Here is a 12,970-nt window from a genome sequence, read left to right as displayed (position 1 = left end):
GTATGTTATCCATCATAAATTCTATTCTTACCTTATAAATTAATTCAACAATAACTAACTGAAGAATGTCTCCAAATGTGTGAACTTGATCAATACAAGTACTTAAGTAATCCAAAGCTCGATCCTGAAAAAAGAATAATACACTTACCAACCTTCACACTTCATTCAATAAAAGAATTTAAGGCAGCTCAAGCGAATACAAACATTCACACACTAAATATGAAACAAATGAGAACATCCACACAAAGTGAAAATAATTTTAGGAGGGGGAAGAATGTAGCTCACACACACACACACACACACACACACACACACACACACGCGCGCGCGCACACGTACGCACACACATATATAAGCTATACATTTACTCAAAATAAGAAATAAACCTGGGCCTGGACTTTCTAGCCACTAAAAACACTATGTGTTACACACACTCCAAACCAAACTCCCTGCCACTGAGCTGATTCTAACTCACAGCAACTCTGTAAGAGAGCAGGACTGTCCTTTGGGACAGTGAATCCTTCCGGGAGCAGAAAGCCTCATCTTTCTCCTGAGGAGTGGCTGGTGGGTTCAAGTAGTTGACCTGTGGTTAGCAGCTCTCCAAGTAACCCACGACCACCATGCGAGCTCCTTATGTTTCACATAAATCGGGGTATCTGTACAATCAAAGCAAACTAGCTGCTTCCAAGAGTCGTTCTTTCAATGACTGAAGGAAAAGCCTGCTGAGTCCTCATGAACTGGACACTATGATACACCAAGGCCTGCATAGAGCCTTAACATGTCTACAGCAGAAACAAGTGCAAAGTTCATAGGACCATTTCTTACTCTGTCCCCCTGTCTAAGAGGACAAAACACTGTGTTCTCAGCAAGCAGCTCTCTAATACATTTTTGTATAGACAAAAGGATAATAAGAGGTTTCAGACAAATGAAGACTCCATATATTTCAGTCTCATGTCTATTTTTTTCCTTTTTCTTCTTTCTTCTTCATGTCTATTATATCCCCCACATTTTGACACCATTGGACCAAAATGCGATTAGGTGGCACCAAGGTATGGAGAGAAGCTGCTAAAAAAGTAGATCACAAATTTAATTGCCAACAGAGCAAGATATACAGTTGACATCCACTAATGAAATATGAAAAGCCTAAAAAGGCATGCATCTATCTACGCTAAAAGTCACTCCATTTCTGGAGACAAAACCAGGCAGGTCCTTACACAAAGTCATAGTTTTCACAGTGAAACTATTTTAGATGTAGACCAACACAAAGCAAACAGGGAGCAGTTCTAATCCACGCTACAGGCTCACTATGAGTCAAAATCAACTCCATGGCAGTGAATTGTGGGGGTTTTTTCTTTTGAGCCTCATAAACTGTAAGAAAAATTTCTATTAAAGGGGCCCCCAAAATAGGCAAGCAAAATCCCAACGTACAGTCCAGTACATAGCTACAGTAATTTCAATCTTGAGAAAATACAAAGTGGCTGATATTAAGTCAAGTGAGTCTTCAATGTTTACTAGAAAAAAAGAGTATCTGCACAAGCAATACTGAGGAAAGCGTTAAGAAAAAAATTGTACGTTTGTACAAGTAGTTTAAATATCCAAAATACTCAAAATAAATACAAAAATCACATGTATAATGAACAAAATTGGACTAAATTGCTAAAAACATCATTAATCCTATGTTATACTTTTCCCATTTAAATATAGTTATAGTTACCCTCCACATTCCTTGTCCCTCAGATCTAAATATTGGTCTGAGTGTTGAATAAATGAGGAAAAGTACAACTGAAGTGAACTTGGGGTCTTTAATGACTTACAAGTTCATTTCAAACATAATGTATATGTACATATATATTCTGAATATAAGCCTTTTTCTGAGTGATTTATAAATATAGTTGTTCTGTAGGTAGTTTTTGTTATTTAATTTTTTTGCAAAGACAATATTTTTAATTCTGTTACATAAATTATTACTTTAAAAATAGATAGTTATAGTTGTGTGTTTTAAAAAGTACTTCACCTGATCTGCATGAATGAGCATCATAAATGCATTCCTCTTGCAACTTGCATCCTTCTCATTCACCAAAAAATCATGTATCAGCTCAGGAGCATCAGGTATAAGATGTTCAAAATTCCTTTAAGTAAAACAGGTAAAACCGTACTGAGTAACAACCTCCTTTGTTATTTTAGAACTACTGGAACAATACCAGAATTAAGCACCGACAACCATCATAACTGTTTTGCCTTTTGAAACTACATGAAGTTGTGGGGAGGAAGTATAAGCTTTTACCTTCCTCTACTATGGGATGTTTTCTAGTCTGATAAAGAAAAAGTTGATTCTGTCAACATACTACTAACTAAAAATACATTTAGTAATTGCCTTTCGCGTACTTGTAGCATGTATTATTGATGCTCTTAATGACAAGATACTTTTGAAAGATCCTTCAAGAGAAAAAAATACAAGGAGGCTTCAAAAAGTTTGTGGGTAAAATAAGAAATGAAAAGGTAATGGAATTTTTCTACAATCTTCTTGAAGCCCCCTTGTATCTTTTTCATTTTACTAGTTACATATCACATTATTTATTTACTTCCTTAGCCAAACCCACTGCAACTAAGCTAGTTACTACTCACTGCAAACTCATAGGAGAGGGTGCTTGAATGCTCACCGAAAGGTCAGTGGTTTGAACCCATCAGCCTTTCTGTGGGAACAAGGTGTGGCAATTTGCTTCTGAAAGGATTTAACAACATTAAAATCTTTATGGGACAGTTCTCTGGCGTACAGGGTCCCTATGTGGTCCCCCTCCCCCCCACCTTTTGGAGTAAATTAAGCATACTAGGACTATTAAAAATTGGAAAGTGTACCATCCATTTAAAGGGTGCTACTTTCCCGCAATTCCAATAGACTGGTGTTATGCAGAAACTAGGGCCCAATGTTGCCAGAACTTTTGACTTTTCAAAGTTAACAACTCTAATATAGAAAAAGTATTGTGTAGGCCAAACAAAACTATCTGCCAGGTGTGTAAGGCCTATGAGCAATCACTTTGAAGGCTCTCGTCTAAAAAACCTATATTGGTAATTAAAAGTAATGGCTGCATTTTACCTATAGATAGTATAGATGGCCAGAACAGCGTTTCTTCTAACATAGCTGTGTCGATGCTCCAAACAAGCACGAATAGCTGGCATTAACGGTTCTAGCAACTCTGCTTCTTTCAATTTGCAAAGAAAACGAAGAGTAGATCCTCGAATAAACTCATTAGGGTGCTGAAGATCCTGATGTGAAAGTCAAATAGAAAATGCTGAGTTTCAGTTTTTTACAAGGTAAGACCATAATTTTTAAATATAAATTTTGGGGGAAAGAACTGGATTATCAAAGAGCTTCCAGGTAAAGCAATCGTTGCCTATTTCACCATAATGTATTATGTGTCATTGCTGTTATGAATAACATATGCACAAAAACGCACACAAAAAGCAACAATGAAGCACTTCTAAAACCTTTCTACAGCTATTACATATAAAAATATTTTAAACAATCTGAATTACCTACAAGTTCCACTTTATTAAAGAATTACCTTTAAAAACTAAAATATCATTTTTGCAATTATGTAACACCAAAGCCTTATTCATAAGTAATTACCTTTCTGTAAGCATCACATACAAGGATCATTTCATGTAAGAGTCTCCCATCTGGAGTTGTTTTAGGAACAATTTCCCAAAACACCAGAAGCAATTTTTTGATGGTGTGATCCTGAAGTGGAAGAACGAAGCGGATGATGGTCATGAGGAGCCCGGGGAGCTTCTCACCATTCAGAATCATGATGATGACTTTCTTCAAAGCTTCCGTCTTGGACTTCACATCTCCTTTTTCTGATTCAAATAAAGCAAAAGCAAAAGCCATGATTTTGAAAGGAAAGTCTTCAGATAAATGTAACACTATTCAAAAAATTGTAGATATTTTCGTTTGAAACAGACTAAGTTGTCACGGTTCTCTCTCTGCTTCAGTTTTCTATCTCTTGCCACATATGGGGGAAAATATCATTATCAAATTTAGAAATAAGCAACTGCAAATAGATAAAACAGGTATCAATCTAGGCAAAATGTCAGTTTCCAATTGTTAAATTTGCCCAAATAAGTATTTCCTATTTCAAGAAATGTCAATGTCTCACCAAACAAAAATGTATTTGTTACTCAAGAATGGAAACTAGTTCTAAACTAGTCTCATTTCAAATATTCTGAAAGAAATAAAATAAATAAGGTTATTATTCTAATCATGGTTTTCTCACTTCATTAGAGGCCATGATCACAAAGGTACTAAGCTAGGTGACTTGGGTTATCTACCTGGCTTTGCCATGACCACGCTGTGTGTCTCTGCACAAGTCACTGGTCTCTGAACCTCAGATTCTTCACAAAGAATGAGCTTTCTGGTCCCTCATCAATGGACAATGGAGTGAATGCAAACAGTTGATGAATGTAGGTATACCAGGTAACATACAAGGGAATTTTCCCACAAGCTTTTTGGCGTACCATCTCATATGTCTGAAATGCAGCTGTTTTTCAAAATGTATATAGCTGCTACAAACCTAAAATATTTTTTAAATGTATATAGATACTTTTATGATAAAAAAAACAACAAACTTCTCATCAAGTCAAATTCCAACTCAGAGAAACCCAATGCTGGGTTTGCAGACTAAGTTTTTATGGAAGGAAACAGTTTCATCTTTCTCCCAAAGAGAGGCTGATAGGTTTAAACTATCATCCTTATGGTTAGCAGCACAATGTCTCAACCACTGTGCCACCAGGGTTCCTTCTGCTAATATAAAAGATTCTGAATTCAAAGTTGTTATTTGCCAGTGTATTTTCTCAAACTTATAACCACTACTAAAGAGAGGGAATAATCTGACTTTTTTTCAACATTAAGCGGAATCTTATACACAGAGTTGGAAAACTAATGGAATTATCTCATTACCATACGGTGACATTTTTAACACGTTTCAGAACAGCAAACACTCTCAGGTATGGGGCTCGGCATACTGTGAAGGTTCCTGCCATACTTAAGGCACAGAGAAATATTTTTGTTTAAAACAGACTTAAGTTGTCATGTTCTCTCTCTGCTTCACTTTTCTATCTTTTGCCACATTTTGGGGGGGGAAAATGTCACATCAAATTTAGGAAAAAAAAAACCAACTGCAAATGAAGAAAACAAGGTATCAGTCTAAGCCAAATGTCAGTTTCTGAATCTGTGGGGATGACAAAAAGAACAGGTCAAAAGAGCTGATATGAATAACTAAGAAAGCCAGACAATAAGATCTGGCAAAGTTCCAAGTCTTGGCTAATGTAACCAACAAACCTAAACAGATTTTTATGTTTTTGTACCAGAGCTCTTTTTTAGGGGACTGGGTAGTGGTGGGGAGTTTTTTCTTCCTAATCTACTTGATACCATAAAGGTCACAAAGTTTAAATGACAAAACTGAATCTCTTTAATACTAATGGCTTCTTTTAGTCTAGTTTTTTATGGCCTCACACCATTTAGTGAATTTCACAAAGTTTAGCAGGCTGCAACTGCACCTGTAACAAAAGGTTTTAAAGACAAATTCATTTAAGTGTCATGGTAAACTTTAAAAGAAAAAGACATGACTTGCATTCCAAACTTCTACCCCTCCACATTATACCAATTTCTATTTACTCGCAATGATTCAAATTGAGATGAAGGGAAAAAGTTTCTTTTGATTTCTTCAATTTTTTTCTGAATTTTTTTTCAATGAATTCACTAAAAAATGTTCAAACATCAATTAAACTCACCAAAATAAGTACTTCCTATTCCAAGAAATGTCAGTGTTTCACCAAACAAAAATGTATTTGTTACTCAAGAATGGAAATTAGCCTCATCTCAAGTGTTGAGTAAAACTAAGTAAAATACACATCATTTGACACTACTTACTGATGAGTTCAAGAGGGTAGTTAAGGCAGTTGGAATTAAGGATATTATTCTAATGGGGCAGATTTTTCTTGACCCTACCAGCTATAGCCTCTAGCATTCTCACGCAGTGTGCGACCGAGTCCATTCTGATTCATGACAACTGTGGAGGACAGAGACGAGCTCTGCTTGTGGGTTTCCGAGACTGTGAATCGTTATGGAAGTAGATCGATTCAACTTTCTCTCTTGGGACAACTGGTGGTTTTGAACTGCTGACTTTGCAGTTAGTAGCCCAATTCGTAACCACTCGGCCACCAGGACTCCTTTTAGCATTCTAGAGGTCTAATAATAAAAAGTTTTACATCCAACTGTGAATGTTTTATATATATTATTAAAGTGACTTCTAATTTATAATATATATATTAAAGTGACTTCTGTATATAATTGCATCAATTTAATTAAGGGTTTGCTTTCCTTTCTTTAAAAAGAGACCTCATAGAAGTCTAATAGAAAGTAACCTAAAATCAAGAGGTATTCCATCACTGCTGAGTAAAATAGGAGAACAAATTGCAAACTACATTTTGAAGGACGCTTTTAAATTCTGAAACATAATTTTCACGCTACTGTTTAGTAGCTTTTAGTTTAATTCATATGTACTTGTTATATCCGTTTTTAGAAGTTCAATAAGGATCATCATCTTGAAATGTGCATTACTTTAAAAATAAGTATTGTTGACAGATTCATTCACAAATAGGAGACTCAGGATATACTTTCATTGTGCAAAATGCTTTAAAAACCAATCACTTAAAACCCGCTGGAAAATACATCTTTATTCCTGTGGTGACTTCATTGCTTTAACAAGTGAGGAACCCACAGAACAAAGCCCATTGGTTTTACAATCCAAGCCACAGAAAATCTAAACGACAGAATGAAGACATTCAAATACATACTCCTAACCTATCTACAGATCACTGCCTGACACATTGAAGTATAATATAAAGTATAACAGGGTGCACCAGACTATTGTGTTGATTTGAAGACTACCTAACAATTAAACTGTTAGATTTCTTTCATTTTACTCAACTAAACTGAAATGTTCTACTTTAAAAGCCAACATTGCAAGTCTTCATTTTTCATAAAAAAAGGTCTACTAAAGAGACTGTAGAAAGAAATGTTGAACCAAAATTAAGCATTTCTAATTATAAGGATCTTATGCAAATACCCTTGTTTCCAGTGTTTGTTTTTCATTTTCGAAATGTTAGTTTACCTAGATCATTCTTTAAGCTAATTTCCGACGGTGGTTCCGAATCCATTGGCACATTAATTAACGTATAGCATACGTTCTCTGCAGCCGTCATGGTGTATGGTTATAACCGACCCCCGACACAAATTCACAGAAGCCAGAAAATCTAGGGGGGGAAATAATAAAGTAGAGGATATCATTACAAGGTTAAAAAACAACACTATCTATGGTGATCTTTACTGTCTAAAGTCCAATCTGTTTGACCTATGGCGTTAAAGATCTATACCGCGTTCCCATGAAAACAAGTCCTGAAAGAATACAAAACCGCGCCCGTCCGTCAACGCCCCCCGCCCCCTGGAGAATGTCGGACTGCAGACTAAAGGTTCGACGGTCACCCCCAGACCCACCTCAATGGGCTAGGAAAGAGTGACCTTTGGCAAAATGTGCACTAGAGCTGTTCGCGTGAGGGGGCCTGGTACACGAAGATCAAGTGAAAATGTAACGCCCTTTAACTCATCGGCCAGTCCCCCACTGCCAGCGCAGCACCGCAGCCCCGTCTCGCCTGCTTCCTCGGGCACAGCCGGTCCCGGCCCGAGAGCGGGGTTCCGGGCGGGCCGGAGAGGCCCCCGCCCCGCAGCCCCGCCGGCAGAAGGCAGGCGTTGGGTGCAGGGCTCCCCGGCCCCCGCTCCGCATCGCCAGGCCCCGACGCGGGCGGCCTAGTCGGCTCGCTCCTGCATCTTCCCGCTGCAAAGGCTGTTCCCGCGACGGGGCCCGACCCCCCGCGCCTCCCGAGTTGGGGGTCCGGGGCCCGCTACCTGGCTTCGAGGGGCAGCACCTGGGGCAAGGGCAGGACGACCAATTCCCGGTCCACACCCACGGCAGCGACGCTCCTCGCAGTCCTCGGCTGACGTGGAAGAGGGCGGGGGCACGGCCCCGGCCTGCGCCGGCGAGCGCCTACGGCAGCTCGGAGCGGACACGCCTGCGCCGGCCAGCGCCCACGCCACGCTCGTAGGTCCAGGTTTGGGGCGGGTTGGATTTTTCTGCCCGCCCTGTCATCTCTTGTCCACGGATGGTTTAGGCCACCGAAGGTGGAAGCATGCATTTCGGTTTTCCCCGCAAGCCTAGAGCTGAATTACGCGTTATCATCGTTTAAATGCGACTCGGAAAGTGTTGCTGTTTCCAGGAACTGAAAGCAGCCAAGGGGAGGAAGTGCTGGTAGAGAGCAGAGAGGTTTACATGGTTTTGTAGACAAGTACGACAAGATCTTGACTGAGACCCGGCAGCCCACGATCAGTTCTCGCTCACTTATTAGCTGGGAGACTATTTGTTCCCACTGGAAATTGCATTGATTACTAGGAACACTAGATTTTTCTGGAAGATCCGTTTCAGCTCACACCACTTCCAGCATTAGAGATCTCCCTTCACCTCTGTAGTTGGGCTGGAGTAACTTGATCAGCAAAGTGGAACTGATACTATTTCTGCTTTTTATTTCATCATGCCCCCTTTCGCGATTCCTTCTGAACACTCAGCTAATGAAATTTTGGGAAACTTTTGTATAAAGGAGATGCGACAGTCACTGTTTCGAAAAGATTGTAACATTTCCACAGGCCTAAATGGTCGAGCAACAATCAGCCATAGCAGCTTCAATTCTGCCCATTTGAGGTTCTCTGGCCTCTCTGCACACACACACTCAGGACCCCCAGAACTTATTTCCCACCCACCCCCAAGCGTTTTCTGGCAAATTGTTCATACTTAAACATTCAAAACGCTTTAGCAAAATGTACTAAAACTTAACAGATCTGCCCTTCTAAATTGCATCTAAATTGAATATTTTTAGATTTCTCCTTTATGGATCCATCAAGCAAAACATAAATTCCTGGGCACCCAAATATGCCACCAAATCTATGTTCACAGCATTTTAATTAAGAGTGGCCTCTAATTCTGTGAATTCATTTTTTAATACTTTATTGTGAATTAGGTAGGGGTATACATTTCAGAATGTTAATTCTATATTTGGAGATTTACACTGTGTATGTATCAAAGCCCCCAAAGTTTGCCTTGCCTCCCTGCTTTTCATTTCTCTTCTTAGCATGATATCCTTTCTTCTGCTTCACCCAAATCAACACAGCTTATTGCTTCACCTTCTCTTCCTTGCCCTCCCCACCCCTGATAACCATCAAAGTCTGTTTCTTTTGTCATGAGCCATGTTGATTTTCCCTTTTTAGCAGTGGTCTCATACAATATTTGTTCTTTTGTGACTGGCTAATTTCACTCAGCATATTTTCCAGGCCCATCCATGCAATGAGGTGCTTCACTGTTTCATCATTATTCTTTAGCGATGCACAGTATGCCGTTGTGTGCATGTACCCAAATTAATTTTCTATTCTTCCTCTGATGGATATGTAAGTTGTCTCCCTCATCATATTATTGTGAACAGTCCTGCGCCAGACAAACATAGGTGCATATATGTGCTGTCAACTATGACTTTTATTTCTTTAAGGCATATACCCAGCAAAGGGATTGCTGGCTGGTATGGAATTTCTATTTCCAGTAATTTGTCTTACTGTGGTAGCTTGTGTCATGCTGTGATGCTGGAAGCTATGTCATTGGTATTTCAAATGCGAGCAGGGTCATCCAAAGTGAACAGGTTCTTGTGGAGCCTCCAGACTAAAAGCAGATAACTAAGAAGGACTTAGCTTCTCAATTCAGAGGAAGGAGCCACTGAAAACCCTATGCATAACTTTGAAACACTGTCAGATCCCGAAGGCCTAATAAACAGCAGCAGAACATTGTTGGAGATAGTGCCAGGGTCCTTTTGCACTCAAAATGTGACTGAGGAGAAGCGTATGTCTCAGAGTGGTGACGTGAGTCAGGGAAAGCTGTGAGAGTGGAGCCTTCTGGATCTTTGTTTGCTGATGGGACACGGAGCAATAGCTGCAAAAATTATTGGAGCTTGGAATGTGTGGAATATGAATCTCATAAATTGAAAGTCGTCAAAAATGAAATAGAAGCAATAAAGATCAATATCCCAGATATCAGTGTGCTGACATGGACTGGTATAGGCCACTTTGAATCAAAAGATCATATGACTTACAATGCTGGGAACAACACAAGAGGAATGGCATGGCATTCATGGGTAAAAAGGGCATTGCAAAATCCATCATGAAGTGCAATGGTGTCTGTGATAGGATTATATACCTGTCTTCAAGGAAGTCCAGTCAACACGATTATATGCACCAGCCACAAAAGCTAGTGATGAAGAAATTTAACAATTCTACCAATGACTTCAGTTGGAAATCGATCAAATATAGGATCAAGATGCACTGCTAATTATCAGCTATTGGAATGCAAGTGTTGGAAACAAAGAGGAAGGAACAGTTGATGGAAAATGTGAATTTGGTGATAGAAACGAAGGTGGAAATCACATGATAAAATGTTGCAAGACCAACGACTTGTTCAGAGCAAATTCCTTCTTTTCAACAACACAAAAGGCAATTAAACACATGGGCTTCTCCAGATGGAACACACAGAAATTAAATTGAATACATCTGTGAGAGGAGACCAGGGAGAAAACATCAGCAGCTAAAACTAAACTGGGAAAATCCAGGGAACAGGCCATCAATTACTCACATTTAAGTTCAGGTTACAGCTGAAGAGAATGAAAACAAGGCCACTAGAGGCAAAATACAATCTTGAGTGTATCCTGCCTGAATTTTGAGAACATTTCAAGAACAGATTTGACACATTGAATGCTGAGGACAGAAGCTCTAATGAACTATGGGCAGACATCAAAAACTCCATTCAAGAAAAAGAAAAAAACAAAAGGTCAGTAAAAAGATGGGGAAGAAAGAAAAGGTCACAGTGGATGCAGGAGGAGACTCTGAAACTTGCTCTTAACTACAGAGTAAATGGAAGAAATAATGCTGTCAAAGAGCTGAATAGAAAATTTCAAAGGGAACCTTGAGAAGACAAAGCCAAATATTATAAGAAATGTGCAAAGACCTAGAATTAGAAAACCAAAAGGGAAGAACATGCTCAGCATGTCTGAAACGGAAAGAACTCAGTTGCAATGCTGGAAGATTCTATGGGGAAAATATTGAATGATGCAGGAAGCATCAAAAGAAATGGAAAGAATATACAGAGTCACTATTCTGAAAAGATTGTGGGGGAGGCACAATTTCATATTGGCTTGATTAAAGAATGAAGGGGTGGAGTCTGCCCTGTCAATCAGGTCACAGCCTGATAGTCCCTGCTTGTGGACATGGCCTTCTCATGAAAATTCTGGGAACTTCCTCTCTCTTGAGTCTGCCGTCAGAAAAGAAGGGCATCTCTCTCTCTCTGGTTCACATTCCTGTTGACAAGCCACACGGAGTCACACAGATGGCAGCCAGAGCTCTGGAGATGGATCCACTGTCATTGAACCCACAGGATGTTCCACGCACCTGCCTGTGATCTCCCTCCATTCATATCATTGCATGTGTTGCAGGAATCTGAAGAGGATTTCCTGGGCTAATATCAGACTTAGAGACTAGTAATTGAACTTATGGACTAGATCTAGACTGGGCTAGGATGCTGTATCGATGCATAGTTACTTCTTGATGTAAAGTTCTGTCTTACACATATATGAGTGTCCCTGGATTTGTTTCTCTAGTCAACCCGGCCTAACACAAAGAATCAGCTGACCTTCCACCATTTAAAGAAGTAGCAGCATCGGAGCAAAACCCAATGATTTTTGAAAGAAGTTCAGACTGCATTGAAAATGTTAGCTAAAGACCAGGCTCCAGAAATTGATAGAATACCATCTGAAATGTTTCCACAAGCTGATGAAGTACTGGTAGCACTTACCATCTCTGCCAGGAAATTTGGAAGACAGCTACTTGGCCAACTGCTAAAGATCCATATTTGTACCCCTTCCTAAGAAAGGCGACCCAACAGAATAGTCAAATTTTAGAACAATATTATTGCTATCACATGCAAGTAAGCTTTTGCTGAGGGTCATCCAACAACAGTTGCATCAGTACATTGATAAGAACCTGCCAGAGCTTCAGGCCACATTCAGAAGAGGACATGGAACAAGGATATCATTGCTGACATCAGCTGGACCTTGGCTGAGAGCAGAGAATACTAGAAAGATAGTTACTTTTTGTTTTACTGACTATGCAAAGGCATTTGACTGGGTGGATCATAACAAATTATGGATAATCTTGAGAAGAATGGGAATTCCAGAATACTTCATTGTGCTCATTAAGAACCTATAAATGGATCAAGAAACAGTTGTGAGAACAGAAGAAGGGAATACTGTATGGTTTAAAATCAGGAAAGGTTTGCAGCAGGGTTGCATCCTCTCACAATACTTATTCAATCTGTACACTGAGCAAATCATCAGAAAAGCTGGCTTACATGACGAGGAAGATGGCGTCAGGATTGGAGGGAGGCTTAGTAACAAACTGCAATATGAAGATAACACCCCTACCTTGTTTGCTGAAAGCAAGGAGGACTTGAAACACTTGCTGATGACGATCATCAAGTCTGCAGCCTTCAGGGTGGATTAGAACTCAATGTGAAAAAGACCAGAATCCTCCTAACTGGACCAATAGGTAACATCATGATAAACAGAGAAAAGATTGAAGCTGTCCAAGATTTTCTTACTTGTACTCACAGGCAATGCTCAGGGAAACAGAGGTCTAGATATTAAAAGACACATCACATTAGGTAAACCTGATGCACAAGATCTTAGACTCTAAGAGACCCTTGGGTCAAGACCCCTTTGGGGGTTGAACGACCCTTTCACAGGGGTCACCTGATTCATAACAGTAGCAAAA

General features: G+C 39.6%; 1 protein-coding gene across 2 annotated transcripts in view; it reads right to left on the bottom strand.

The window, feature by feature from the left end:
- COPB1 (COPI coat complex subunit beta 1) overlaps positions 1-8,040 on the bottom strand; it is a 34,314-nt gene extending 26,274 nt beyond the window's left edge. Inside the window, exons 1-6 of one of the 2 annotated variants that reach the window (XM_004711562.2) lie at positions 7,964-8,040; positions 7,173-7,314; positions 3,629-3,858; positions 3,095-3,264; positions 2,015-2,129; positions 32-124 (exon numbers count right to left, since the gene is read on the bottom strand). In XM_004711562.2, coding sequence (XP_004711619.1) covers positions 32-124; positions 2,015-2,129; positions 3,095-3,264; positions 3,629-3,858; positions 7,173-7,263 — 699 coding nt within the window. In that variant the 5' untranslated portion in view covers positions 7,264-7,314; positions 7,964-8,040. The remainder of the gene's footprint in view (positions 1-31; positions 125-2,014; positions 2,130-3,094; positions 3,265-3,628; positions 3,859-7,172; positions 7,315-7,963) is intronic. The other variant, XM_045290953.1, reaches the window with a different exon arrangement.
- Positions 8,041-12,970: the final 4,930 nt, after the last annotated feature.

The sequence above is a fragment of the Echinops telfairi genome, unplaced genomic scaffold (genome assembly GCF_000313985.2).
Source record: "Echinops telfairi isolate 266 unplaced genomic scaffold, ASM31398v2 ScPeMD7_60;HRSCAF=208, whole genome shotgun sequence".
Classification (NCBI taxonomy): domain Eukaryota; kingdom Metazoa; phylum Chordata; class Mammalia; order Afrosoricida; family Tenrecidae; genus Echinops; species Echinops telfairi.
The sequence above is the reverse complement of the archived record's forward strand: the minus strand, read 5'-3'. Positions and strand labels throughout refer to the sequence as shown.